General features: G+C 40.0%; 1 protein-coding gene across 2 annotated transcripts in view; it reads left to right on the plus strand.

Moving 5' to 3' along the window:
• Positions 1–13,965, plus strand: part of ptpn4a (protein tyrosine phosphatase non-receptor type 4a) — a 65,399-nt gene that overhangs the window by 47,095 nt on the left and 4,339 nt on the right. Inside the window, exons 12-26 of one of the 2 annotated variants that reach the window (XM_074694494.1) lie at positions 1,103–1,275; positions 2,056–2,124; positions 2,226–2,375; positions 2,864–3,025; positions 6,078–6,237; positions 6,739–6,822; positions 7,089–7,145; positions 7,737–7,893; positions 9,590–9,756; positions 9,917–10,007; positions 10,204–10,265; positions 11,182–11,328; positions 11,909–12,037; positions 13,342–13,490; positions 13,586–13,721. In XM_074694494.1, coding sequence (XP_074550595.1) covers positions 1,103–1,275; positions 2,056–2,124; positions 2,226–2,375; positions 2,864–3,025; positions 6,078–6,237; positions 6,739–6,822; positions 7,089–7,145; positions 7,737–7,893; positions 9,590–9,756; positions 9,917–10,007; positions 10,204–10,265; positions 11,182–11,328; positions 11,909–12,037; positions 13,342–13,490; positions 13,586–13,721 — 1,893 coding nt within the window. The remainder of the gene's footprint in view (positions 1–1,102; positions 1,276–2,055; positions 2,125–2,225; positions 2,376–2,863; positions 3,026–6,077; positions 6,238–6,738; positions 6,823–7,088; positions 7,146–7,736; positions 7,894–9,589; positions 9,757–9,916; positions 10,008–10,203; positions 10,266–11,181; positions 11,329–11,908; positions 12,038–13,341; positions 13,491–13,585; positions 13,722–13,965) is intronic. The other variant, XM_074694495.1, reaches the window with a different exon arrangement.

Here is a 13,965-nt window from a genome sequence, read left to right on the forward strand (position 1 = left end):
TGAAAATGTGAACAAGCAAGGTGAAACAATCTGGTTCAACTTCCATTGAAGTGTGTTTGTCTTGAAATTGCCCACTTGGTGTTCTCAGATTTCAGTGAGAATTTTATGAATTTTAAGAATTTGGGGATGCATTTTAATCAGATGGCCTCAGGCTCTGTGTTTAAAAACATTAAATCTAATTACTTTTTAAAATTGAAGTTGCTTTGCTAATTGTGGGACCACTGACTTTTTTCAAACTACTTTTAAACTTTGTATTAACATAACCTGTAAAAGTTTGACATTTATCCCTACTGGTTTCAAACTCTTTGATCCCACAGCCAGACTGGTTCTCATCAGAACATGCTTCAGTGGTTGTAATGAGATAAGTGGATTGTCGAGTACATGAATGGAATATAAAGGTTAAAAGATTTAACTGATGATAAAATTGTTAATACTATAAACTTACTGTTTTCAGTTAAGTTGTTGAACATGTAGCTTAAGAAATCAGGAAACTGTTGGAACAGTGAGCTTGAAGTAATGGAGGAATTTAGCATCAATACTGAGATACTTAGCATCACTATAGGGTTAACTATGGAAATAGTAATGTTGACAATCAAATACAATAGTTAACACCTAGTTACCCTAAAATAAATGATCGGGAAAAGTTCGGAAAACAGATGGATAAAGACATTAATGTAGTGAAACTAACCAATACAAGTATTAAAAATAATAAGTAAGAGCCTTGAATTGAATGTGATAGATACATTATAGAAAGATAGCTTCTGCTACTCAAGTGGTGGTAGTTGAACTCTGTAATAACTTCAACATCAACTGGTTTTATTATAGGGTTAGTTATTTTAGGGTTTATTAGCATTAAAAATAATTGAATATCTGGATCATTTTCAACAAAGAAAAATCAGCTGGATTAGATGGCAGTTTCTTAAGTTCATCTGACTAAGTCTTGGCAGAGCATTTTGTGGAAAGATAGTTTGATAATAAATAACTCCTCTTTAAATTTTGACTGTCCTATACTTAATTCTAGTACCATTGAATTTAGATTAACCTGCTTAAGTCCAACATGTTGTTCAACAGCCTTCTTATTTCTCTGACTCTTTGCACACAGACTGAGACTCGGGAGACGTTGCTGGGTTTCAACATGGTGAACTACCGGGCCTGTAAGAACCTGTGGAAGGCCTGTGTGGAGCACCACACCTTCTTCAGGCTGGAGAGGCCCATCCCACCACAGAAGAACTTCTTTGCTCACTACTTCACCCTGGGCTCAAAGTTCAGATACTGGTAAGAACAGGAAGACACACACATACATACACACTCCCAGGGGAGGATACAGAATCCACAGAGCAAACAGCGAGTCTCTAACAAGTCTCATCCTGACAGCCAGACACGGACAGATTGACGTGTACACAAACTTATTCAGACACATACAAACACACATGAGCCAGACTTGTGGATGGCATGTTTGTTTGGAAGTTGGTGCAGTTGTTTCACTTTGGGTTAAGAGGCTGAATCACTAGAAGCCTAGCGGGTGTCTTGCATGCTACCTTCACCCAGAAAACCACAACTAAATTATTCATGGTTTGCCTCAAAAAGAGGGAAAACTATGTTGTTTGTGTCTGGCTTTGCAGCCTTTCTTTTAAGTTTTGAAAGAAGTGTGTTTGTGTCCATGTGGAACATCCTGTGTGAAACTCTTCATCATTTTGGTACATCACTCCTCTTGGTACTGCTTTATGCCATGGCCTCCAAATTATTTTCACTCTACCTTTATTTTTTTATTTTTTGTTTGTTTCCTCTTCCTCTGAAATATGAGTGAGAGATGAAATGAAAGTTGAAGGTCCTGTGATGCATTATTGAGCAGCAGTGATGCAACGTTAGCTAGCCTTGCTCTCAGGCTTGACAGAGCTTGTGTGGGTCTGTTTCTGCCCTGAAGATGTTGACTGATTTTCAAGGAAGGATATATTTAAAAGTGAAACAGTTGGTCTCTTATTCAGTATGAAGCACATGTTGTTACGTATTTGTCATTGTCTTGGAGTAAAATTGTTTTTTTCCGTCTGTCTGAAGTGGGCGGACGGAGGTGCAGTCCGTGCAGTATGGAAAGGAGAAAGGCATCAAGGACAGAGTGTTTGCCAGGTAATAAGCATGTCTTTTATGGGAAGTTGCTCCAAACAGTATAAATAAGGACAATATTTACTGTATTATGCTATCATTATTCAGCCGCAGCTCAATTGTAGTTTCTGTCTACACAGATCTCCCAGCAAACCATTGGCCAGAAAGTTGCTCGGTGGAACGGATTGGGAGTCAGTCAGCAGAAACAGCCTATCAGATGAGAGACTGGAGACGCAGAGCCTACCAACACGCTCACCGCCTGGGACACCCAATCAGTGAGTCTGAATTTCAGAGCTCTGGCTGCGGCTTTCTGAGACTTTATTTTAGGATTATCATTGTTCATAAATATTTCTAATGGCTCAGGACCAAAGATGATTAGACTATTATCTTATTCATTGAAGGAAACCAATTTTTCAGGTTTTGGTGTCAGGTATTCACAGTTTTTATTGAAATTTTTTGTTGATGTTCCAGAAAAAGTTACAGATATTGTCAACCCACTGCTGTTTGTTTAAACATCTTATTATTTAAATTTTTAGGCTGTTGTTTTCTAAAAAACCACATCTGAAACGTCAAAAAACAAACTTTTAGAAAGTTTTAATAAATCAACACATTACCTCTAACATTAATTTGATAATCCTCCCTTGACAAAGGTGTCAGATTATACACAGCTGAACAGCTGTATGAAATATAAACTCAGGTAACATTTGAAATTAAGATTACTTTCTGGCTTTTTATGACATGTGCTATTGTTTGTGCTCATCAGGAACTCACTGTTTGTACAAGAGGGCACACGAATACGCCCATCATCAGTTGGGCACCTGGTCGACCATGTGATCCACGCCTCACCCAGCCTGCCTGTCTTCTCCTCCAATCACAAATCAGCATCGTCCACACAGGCAAACAGCATCAGCTTGGACTCTACACCGTAAGTTAACTCTGCCACTGACGATACGATGCTCACTTTTTGTCTCTTTCTTCTCCTGTAGCCACTTGAGTCTCTCACACACCACCCTCTTTCTTTAAAGCTGTTTTTCTTTGAGGAGTAAAAACCCAGCCTCGACTTGGTGACAGGGAAACAGGCTTCACTGTAAATCAACTACCTCATATAAAGAAGCACCACCACAAAAGCAGCCACCCTCTAATTTTGAAGTTTAATTTTACTCATCAGTGTTAGTGCCACTCTGTCTGAGTGCACTGCTGAGTTGACTTGTTTGTCAGTGTCTGTCTGTGTATGTGGCTTCTCTCCACAGTTCACACCCTCTCACAGTGTCACTTAGCTGGCCTCACTGGAAAGATGAAGCCTTTGAAAAGCAGCTTGTAAAATGTGTTTATGGTGGATAACAGGGTGGGGAGGTTGTACAATGGGGTTGAAAGGAGAATTAACATGTGTGCCAGTGTGTGTGTGATTACTGCTTGCTTTATTGTGCTCACACACACTATAAAATATCTGGTGGATTACTTTAAAGTTCCACTCGTATGTGTCCACAGTCCAAAACGACTTCTAGTGAGTTTTCAAACATAAGAAACAGAAGACACTCAAATTGTTTGCAATTTCGTTGCGCTGGTTGAAATGACAAATAAAGTTCTATTCTATTCTATTAACTGCCATCATGTCTGTGTTAGGATGCTGTTGTGTGACTTTTGAGGAGTTTGATGTTTGTTAAATTGATGACAAACCTGCTGGGCTTTGAGATAGAAGTACAGATGCATACTTATCAAGTTATTTGTTCTCTGCAAATCTTTCACCATTTATCATAGGTTAAGGAATGATAATGATGCATCTAAAAAAAGTCCTACAAACTTCTTTAAAAAGGCTTAATTATTATCTTATTTTGTTTGGTTGGCTAGCCTTACTATTTAATCAGATGATTAGCTATACCAAGCTGGAAGTAGCCCAGAAGTGTAAGATACATTTGTACAAATGGCATGGACCCTCCTTATTGCAAAGAGATGAAATCCGAGCAATTGATTATATCTAATTCCTATAAGAGTTGTCTTCACGGACCTAATATGTGCCACATTCACCTGAAAAATCCAGAAAAATGTCTTATTTCAAGATATAAAAAGACAAAATTATGCCTGGAAAGTAAAAAAAAAACCTGCCTATTTTTGAAACTTGAAATAAGACAAATTCTTGCTTAAATTTCTGTTTTTGCTGTGTGAGCTTTAGTTTCTGTGTGCTGAATGAATTTTTTTGTGGATGTGGTGTGGTTTTTTTCGGTGACATGACACTGGAGGTGTGTGTGTAAGAGGCAGAGAGAATGGAGGTGGAAGGATGGAACATTGCTCGGTTGGAAGTCAGAGTGGTTAAGTAACATTACAGTGTAAGTTCTGCTGCCTACAAGGCTGTGCGTACACACACACACACACTTACACGCACACACACACACAATAGCACATGCCAAGTAATTGGTTCATCACATATAAGGAGCCAAAAGATGACATAATCACCTGCTCTGTTTTTGCTGAGACAACACACACATTGTTCATGATAATTATTGTTATGGCTCCGCTCGGTTTTATTTTCGGCATTTTTTAGTATCTCTGGTTTGCTTTTCATGCATTATTGATCTTAAAATTCCTGTTAAATATTAAACTTTGCCTTTTGAAGCCTTTTTTCGTTGTTAGAGGGGCCTGAACATCCTTTTTTCTTACTCTTTGAAGGAGTGATTCTTCTTACTTTTGCACAGAAGAAGCTCTCTTTCAAAGGCTCCAGATGAGTGCACATACCAATCACATTATGATGCCATCTTAGTTTGAAGGGCTCAGTTTCATATGTTGACAGTCTCTGTATGACATGTATTTAGTTGAATAGTTTATTATTTTCCTAGCTTGAATTTCAGTGATCAGTTGAAAATGTGTTGTCTCTGATGAAAGAAAAGGTATATTTATAAAATTTACAGTAAAAAAACATTGCGGCAGTCAGCTTTGTTTAACCATAGATGCAAAACAGAGACTAGTTTTTTTTAAAGTTAGATTTAAGACTCGAGGCTTTGTATAATAAAATGATTTGAAAAACTTTTGACTCTCATGTCATAATTTAACTGTCAGCCTCTGTCAGGCTTTTAGCATATTACTTGGCAGTGAAATAAGGCACTTTAGATTTGGTATCAATGGAATTATTGTTGAGAAGGAACAAGCTTTGTAGTATCCGCCGGAGATCAAATCTCCTTGCGCCAGGATCCGGTGTGAAGATACTCTCACATATCCATCTCACTTGTCTGCGTCGTGTCGAGGAAGCACATTCATGTAGGAGGATACGTGGTCTTGGTTCGGGCCTGCTGTGCATTGCCCTCGTTCTGTGAGCATGACCTGGTTTTGACCCATAATAAATGATGTGTTTCTGTGCGTGTATTAAAGACGCAAAGTGGCACCAGCAGCAGCAGCCAAAACATTGTCAATGCTCTTTGACTGGTGCTTTTATCCCAGAGGAGAGCCTCACACACACACATGCATTTACAGATCCAGACACAGTGCGAAATGACTGGCTTTTACCCCCCAGAGAGTGGGACATGATGCTGCTGAAAGACTTACCTGACTGACCGGGTTGTTTCATCATACACACTGGCTGCCTTTTATTGTCCGGATGATGGAGGAGGGGGGTGTTTTCCTTCCTTGTGCAGCCTTTTTATTGAGGTTAATGCATTGTGACTAACACAGTGCTATTAAGCCTCTCTGTCTCTTGCAATCTCTGTCTCTCTCACTCCCCTTTATCTGTTTTTCTCCATTTGTCTCCTTTCTTTATAACCAAAGGCCCCCTCTTTGTCAAACAGAGACAAGAAGCTGTGTGACCATTACTTTTGTTTGGCTGTGCCTTTGTGTAACTGATCACTTTTAAAAGACAGATTTATGATTTTGTATTTTTCAGTGGAAAAATATGAAAAAATGAAGAGAAACACAAAAATGATCAACACCTACATTCAAAAATCAACCTTTTTTTTTAAATCAATCCCCTTTTTTCTCTTTGCCTCTGTTAGGTCTCCAGAGGGACTAGACGGCCAGCCCCCAGCCCTGCCCCCAAAGCAGCTGAGCAGGAAGACCTTGAGCCAGATCATCCAGGCTCACTCCCAACAGAGCCTGCTGGACAACCACCTCAATGAGATGTATGATGTTCCCGTCAATGCTGATAAGACGACGGTCAGTATCCCAACCCAACTGGGCCATTTTTGAAATTTAGTATCATGTGTAGCTGCGTGAGCTGTTAAGTAAGATTTACCACAGATGAGTAAAGTGATCCATAGTTGGCTGAAAATCCAGAGGAGTTATTTATTCATTAGGCTGCATTACACTTTTGCTGATATCTGGAGTAAAAAATATTAAGAGCAGTCAATATTGATTTTGTGGTGCCCATTTCAATCCTGCTTGTTGATTTCTTTATTGTTTTTTGGCCCCCTGGTGGCCAGAAACCTAAACATCAACGCTTTAAATTTTGATCTAACATTACAGATGGGAAGTAAGGATTTAGGTTAAGTGCAGAATAATAACAGGAAATCCCAAAAAGTGAAAATAAAAAAATGTAGGTAAAACTTTTTCAATCAACCAGCTTTGGATAAATCTTGATCTGCTGTTGCGATAGAGGATGATGTGAAAGAAACTGAAATGTAACCATGATGCGCTTGATGTTTCCCCCCCTTGCAGCTAAATGGAGTTGTTCCTCACGATAACCTTGTCCTGATCAAGATGAGACCTGATGAACATGGACGGTTTGGCTTCAATGTCAAGGTAAAGCCTGAAACCAGTTGAGATACAATAGGAAAAAAAAAACAGGATTCACGATCCAACTGTTGTTCTCAGCAGCTCCCTCTCCATCCATCTGTTCTTCCGTTTCTCACTTTCCTTATGCCGATTCATCAAAAATCTTGGCATAAACTGTGTGGTTGAATAATGACCAATTTCATAATCCATGCCTGAAAAGTTCACTCTTCCTTCCAAGGATGAGCTCTGCTTGTTTCTGTTAGCTGATTTTCAAAATGTATGTGTCCTAACAGGGAGGAGCTGACCAGAAGATGCCCATCATTGTGTCTCGAGTTGCTCCAGGAACATCTGTAAGTTCAGACTTACTGAGACAAATCTGTACATCACACACTTGAAATGTCCTTTTTGAGAAAATTGAACTCAGAGCAATACGTCAGTGTAAACAACAGTAAGAGGTAGCCTGTTGTGTCGCAGTATTGTACCCAGTAGGTGGCTGTCAAGAAGCAAATGACTGCTTCAGTGAACAAACAATGAACAAATAATTCTGGAGGCTTGACTCCCTCATTACCTTTTCTATGTACATTAAGAAGATGGCAGTGTAAAACTAAGTAAATTTAGTAAACAAACTTTGTGGAGCTCTTGTTTGATTGAAAAAAAAAACCCCTCTAAAATGGAAAAATAACAGGTTGCTAATACAGAATGTTACACATATCTCAGTGAATTGGTTGTGGGCAGTGGCCAATCATACCTCAGAGCTGGTAATAACAGATGAAACTAGAAAGAGCTACACAGTTAAAACCTTTTGCCCTCCTAAAGAACACAAAACCAGACATCTTTGCAAGGTAATTAGGAAATTGATAGGAAGCAGCAAACTAAAATATGTATTTATATCATTTATAGTTTCAGGTCATTCTCACATTGAACCTTCATCTTTTCCTCAGGCCGACCTGTGTGTGCCACGCCTTAATGAGGGCGACCAGGTGGTTCTCATTAATGGACGGGACATCTCTGACCACACCCATGACCAGGTGGTCATGTTCATCAAGGCCAGCTGTGAGAGCCATTCTGGAGAGCTCATCCTATTGGTCAGGCCGAACGGTGAGCTGCAGCTGCTTTGTATTGTTTTCAATAGAAAGCTGTAAACTCTGTGTGTAATATGTGTTTTTTTACTGTAAAGTTAGACTTAGACCATTTCCCCACATAGCCAGGTATTTTCAAAAACAAATAACCCTTCCCCTCCTTTGTTTTTAAATATACTTTCGTCCACATGCAGAGGGCATGCCAGGGCGTAAAACCCGTACCAGCCAATCAGAATGAGCCCCTGTCATTCAGCTGTGACGTTTGAGAACAGAAAACTCTGTTTACCATCATCCACACAAAACCATGAAACCGTTTTCCAAAATCTTTACTTTGGTCGGAGTTTTCAGAAAACATTGTTTTCAGTGACGTAAAACTGCAGTTTCGTGTAGACGACAGGTGTAAACATATAAAAATAAATGCGGTTTCCCAAATGCCTGGCTACGTGTGGACATGGCCTTAGAGTGTTATACCCCCACCTACTCTTCTGACACACAAATCTCTCCAGTTTTAGTCAGTTTTGCATGTGAAGACAGATTGGTTTTTGAATTTAAAGGACATACTTTTCAGATTTAATGGGGCCACTTTCTTATACACAAACAAATCAATTACATGGCAGTCCTGGTATCATAACCTGCTACTGCATGTTGTAGCTAGTGATAGGGACTTTGTATTTATACACTTTTGAATAAGCAAATTGTTTTTTAAGCCCTTATGTGACAAATTAGTTTTTGCTCTATAGTTGTAATAAGTCTTTCGGTATCCAGTCTACTAGTCTATAAGAGACGCATTCAATTCAAAATCTGTTGGTGAAAAAATGCCTTCTGATGGAGTTGTGAATCAGTACACATCAGGCTTTGATCTAGATTCTCTTTTGAGGTGTAACTGTGAGAGGTTGAACCACAACACCATTAAAATGATAAGACAACACAATATGTTTCCAGTGCATTGTCTTTATGGTTAGAATAAAGCATTTTAGGCTAAAAGTAGCTGGATTTCCTGCTTCATTACAGTAAAATATGAATCAACTGAGGTATAAAATAAAAAAAATGATCTTAACATGAGAAACACTGAACATGTTTTTAATTTGGTGATGTATATATATTTAATTTGTAAGCACTTAAGTGATAACAAGGCAAAGTACATCCTGTGTCGTCAACTTCTGAATATTAACAGCTGCACATCTGCTCACCACTTTGAATTCTTCCTCTCGTCTTTTTCTGGACTCCTTTGGGTCACACATGTGCTTTTAAGGGAGTTCTACTGTACAGAGTGTTCATTTGGCCTCCATGCATCTTCGCTGTATGTTTCTATCATGTGGAAAGAGTTCAGTGGATTTCCATTTAATCAGCATCAGTGAGTTTGGGAGCAGCTTTAAAAGATGATGAAACATGGAATTCTTGGTATTTGAAATGGGTCAGTGAGGGATTTATGCATTCTATCCTCTCTTACATCAGAGCACATATAAGATTTCATCAATGTATGCAACGCCTGTCAATTCAGTCTGTTTTCCAGCTTATATAAAATGTATGCATATAGATTTTGCTGCACAGTAACTGTATGTTCCTGTGGTGCTGTGCATTTCTTGTCAGAGTTTCTTTCTTTTTGATGCCTCTCATTACCTTCTGAAAGATAAATGAACCCCCTCCAGGCCTCAGCCTACATAAACAGCTGTTTATATACAAACTGTGACATATTTCCTTCCTGTCCCACTCAGCTATTTATGACGTGGTGGAGGAGAAGGTGGACTCGGAGCCAGATTTTCAGTACATCCCTGAGAAGTCCCCTCAGGACCCCACACTACTAGACCAGCATGCTTTGAGGGACTCCATGGTCACCCTGAAGGAAGGCCTGAGCAGTGGGGCCATACTGGCACAGTTTGATGTAAGTGAGGAAACTTAGAGCTTACAAACTTTGAGAAACGAAGGTTGGAATCTAGAGTTTGTCATACATTTGGATAATTTTTGTCTGTTTTAATATTTACTGTACAGTTTCCTGTTTGCTCTCTGTATTCAATGTAAATTTGTGGTTTTTTTTCTTGCAGCAACTGTACAGAAAGAAGCCAGGGATGACCATGCTGTGTGCCAAATTACCTCAGAACGTTTCCAAAAATCGCTACAGAGACATCTCTCCTTGTACGTGACTGCACATAGTAGCCTGTTTCTGTTTGCTTCTGTTTTTCAGTGTGCACAGACATTAACCTTTCGTACCTTCAATCACATGCTCTGCTCCACAGTTTTATTTTTCTCTCTTTCATTGTCAGTTCATCTCTCTTTTCTTCTGCTCTTCATATAAGCTCTAACCCCATCTGTTGTCTCTCTCCCTTAACAGATGATGCCACGCGGGTCATCCTGAAAAGCACAGATGACTACATCAATGCAAATTACATCAATGTGAGTTTCTCTTCTCCTCCTTACTTCTCTCTTTTATCTCCCTGTGCGTATATGTCTGCTATACGTGGGTGGTCTGTCACATTAACTATGAAAACACATGTTAGAACGGGCATGCTGGTGAATGAGTTCACCACAGCCACTTTACAGCTGAGAAACACTGTGAGCTTCTGCTCTGCATGTTTTTACATTAGCTAGTTAAGTTAACAACACTTAGAGGGTTAGCATCTTGGAGGAGACCTTTCACTCAAACGTGTTCTGATTCCTTCCTAGTCCAAACTTAGTTTTATGTTACACATTGGTCTTAGAAAGTGTTTTGTATGTGAAAATGAAGCTGTCATTTATCCTTTGCTTCATTTATTGCTGCTGATAAATTCTGTCAGTGCTTTTACTGTTTATGTAGAGAAATCAAAACATCCTGTTGTGTATTTCTCTTCTGATTGGACCAGAGACCACTAAAAAGGCACTCCAAGTGTGTTAGATATTTGGCAAAGTGAAGTTTACATCAGTGAATGTTATATATTCAGAGCGTCCTGTAGTTTTTTGTAGCAACTTAAAGTTCGCTGATTTGAGTTTGTCATTAGCAGATATTGCATCTATTTAACCTTTGAGATCCTGGAACAAGATTTGCCTTTGGTTAACTCCTGTGTCTCTGGTGTATTTCTGTTACACTAGCACTCTGTGGTGCCTTGACTGTTTGAATGATGTTGCTGTGTCTGACTTGTAAGTGACTCAGAGCCTTACTCAAACTGAAACCAACCCCTGTTACCTTGCCAGCGTGTTTAATTGCTAAAAAGTGTGCCAAAATGACTTCTTTTATATTTGTTTAAGTATTTGGACCTTTTTGTATCATCCAAATGTGTTCAGCTATCGGTTGTAAATCCACAAAGCATCTCAATCTGTTTTTCTTTTTCTTCAGATGGAGATTCCAGCCTCCAGTCTTATAAACCGCTACATAGCGTGCCAAGGCCCGCTGCCCAACACCTGCCCTGACTTCTGGCAAATGACATGGGAGCAGGGCTCATCCATGGTGGTCATGCTGACTACGCAGGTCGAGAGAGGGCGGGTATGTAGGAGAATCCAGCACACACCAAGACTGATCACCGTATATGGAGTGCAGCCTGTCAGAAAATAGAGGTTTCTTTCAAAATAATCCATTAAAAACTGCTGAAGGCTTTGAACTCAGCTCGTCTGGTGAAAGCTGATAAAACCAAGGTTTAACTTTTGTAGAAATGCCAAGTCCTGACACGAAGTGAGTCTGAGTTTCATGAGACATGTTTCAGAAATACATAAGAGATACTTTCCTTATTACTTCTCACTCCTTCTGTCAAGATTTTTATTTGTTAAATACAGAAAACATTGTGTTACTGTGAAAAAATACAACAAGGAACCCTGAATCATCAAACTAGGTGTGAATTTTTTTTTTTTTTTAAAGGTATTTTCAGAGCCATCACTGGAGGTTTCAAATAATTCCAGATGGACTGCATGCACTGCATATGTTGTATCTTTATGCATAAAACATAAAGAGCAGATGGCCAACTGGAGGAGGAGAAGCCACTCTGTACCCTAGCCTGACCTCTGACCCCTGAGCAGAGAATACAAACAGTCAGAGCTGATAAATAAATAAATGTTGTGTGTGTTCGTAGGTGAAGTGTCACCAGTACTGGCCCAATCCAGACAGTAGCGCCACCTATGGAGAGTTTACAGTAACGTGCCACAATGAAGAGGGCAACTCAGCCTTCCTGGTCCGGGAGATGACTCTGGTGCACACGCAGGTAACGACACACAAACGCTGACCTAAAAGAAAGGAAAAGTGGGAAGGGGGTAAAGAAGACAGGATGTGAGAGTGTGTGAGAGCTGCTAACAGAAACCGGTTAGATAGAGAGGAAAAGAGCGCAAGAGAGAAGCTAGGACCAATCACAGAAAGGGACCAGTGTCTCAGGAAGGATGAGCCGCTAAGGACCCCGAGGAGGTGTGTTGCCATAGTGAGCGGTGTGGGCTGTTCTTTTTCTGGCTCCCGCTGCTGCATGCAGGACACGTATAGGGATGTGGTTACCATGACAACCCAACCACCCCAGTCAGTCACACTGCTGAAATAGAGAGTGAATAAAAAAACAAACAAATAGACGGAGAGAAGAGCAGAGAGTGGGATGATGAGAGTTAGCAAAACAAAAATGGAGACTCAGTTTATGATTCTTACACTCTCACTTCTTTATGACTCTGTTTTCATTTTTCACTGCAACACATGTAACACTCCATGTAGCATGTGTTCCTTGTAGCATGCTGATAATAAGGACAAAGTCTCATAAAATTTAACTTTCATGCTGGATTTCTTCTTCCTGCTTTTATGTGTTTTCCTGATTACCTCTCCGTATGTTGCTCGTGCACTGTGACCTTTGAAATGTGCAGCTGTAGGAGGAGGCAATTAGCATTCTCCTCCGCCTGTGATTGTTGCTATGGAGATAGATGTGTTACCATGGCGATGCAGAGAGGAACACAGGGGCTCTGAGTTGCACTTGAAACAGTGGTCTGTAGTTAATCTGATGTAGGTTCTTTGCAGTTGTGGGGGGGTGGGGGGGTTTAAATCTTGCTGACTCTCATTTTGCATCTTATCCCCCCCAACCTTGCTGTTTGAATGAAAAAACAGTCTTGAATGTGGATGTTTAGTGTGAGTGCAGCACTGTGCAAGAACATAAACTGGTTGGAAGGTGAGAGCAAATATAGTCTTTAGTATCTGTTTCATAAAATTCAAAAGATCAATAAGAAGTGTTCCAGCAGGGTGAAGAAACCCTCTGTTACTCACACTACCTGTTTCATAACATGCTTTAAGGTCAGTATAACACACATAGCTCTCCTCTGCTCAATGAAACATGCAACGAGGACGCCCACATAAAATACAATAGCCTTTTCTTGACAATGGGTGATATCAGAGACTATCAATTACTTGGTCTTGATTCTTGATTGTGTGTTTTAGGAGGTTAAAGAATTAAACTTGACTCTCTAAAAAGCAATTGATGGAATTATTCTAGACAGTAATTCATATATTGATCTTCTTTTGTGTCTTTGTGTGTGTATTCAGAGTGAGCAACAGAGAGAGCTAACACAGATTCAGTACCTAGCTTGGCCGGACCATGGTGTTCCTGATGACTCCACTGATTTTCTGGACTTTGTGGCGCTAGTGCGGACCAAACGAGCTGGGCAGGACCAGCCAATGGTGGTTCACTGCAGGTACAGGTTTTTCTCTTTGAAACACCTGGTGTGAGTGGTGTTGTTTGGACTTCATTTGCCTGACACTTTTTTTCCATCACCTGTCTCTTTTTCAGTGCGGGGATTGGTCGAACAGGGGTTCTGATCACCATGGAGACAGCTCTGTGTCTAATGGAGTGTGGTCAGCCCGTGTATCCTCTGGATATCGTCAGGACCATGAGAGACCAGAGAGCCATGATGATACAAACACCGGTATGGATATGTATCAGTTTTTTCTTTTCAGTTGCTGCGACTGTTCTCTACAAACTGAGTCCATTAGTGTCCTCAAAGAGTTTTAAAGCACTAAGGAAAGCAGCTTGATTGAAGTTTTTTTTCTAACTGGTTGATGTCTGAGGCTACAGCATTTGTATTTGTTTAACAACTGTCTCGAGGCAGAGCAGTTTTTTTCTTCTTCACAGAAAAACAAATAAACCGACAGGTCAAGCAGATGACTGGT

This window comes from Halichoeres trimaculatus, unplaced genomic scaffold, assembly GCF_033239565.1.
Source record: "Halichoeres trimaculatus isolate MK-OKI-2021-1 unplaced genomic scaffold, fHalTri1.1 fHalTri1_scaffold_19, whole genome shotgun sequence".
Lineage (NCBI taxonomy): Eukaryota > Metazoa > Chordata > Actinopteri > Labriformes > Labridae > Halichoeres > Halichoeres trimaculatus.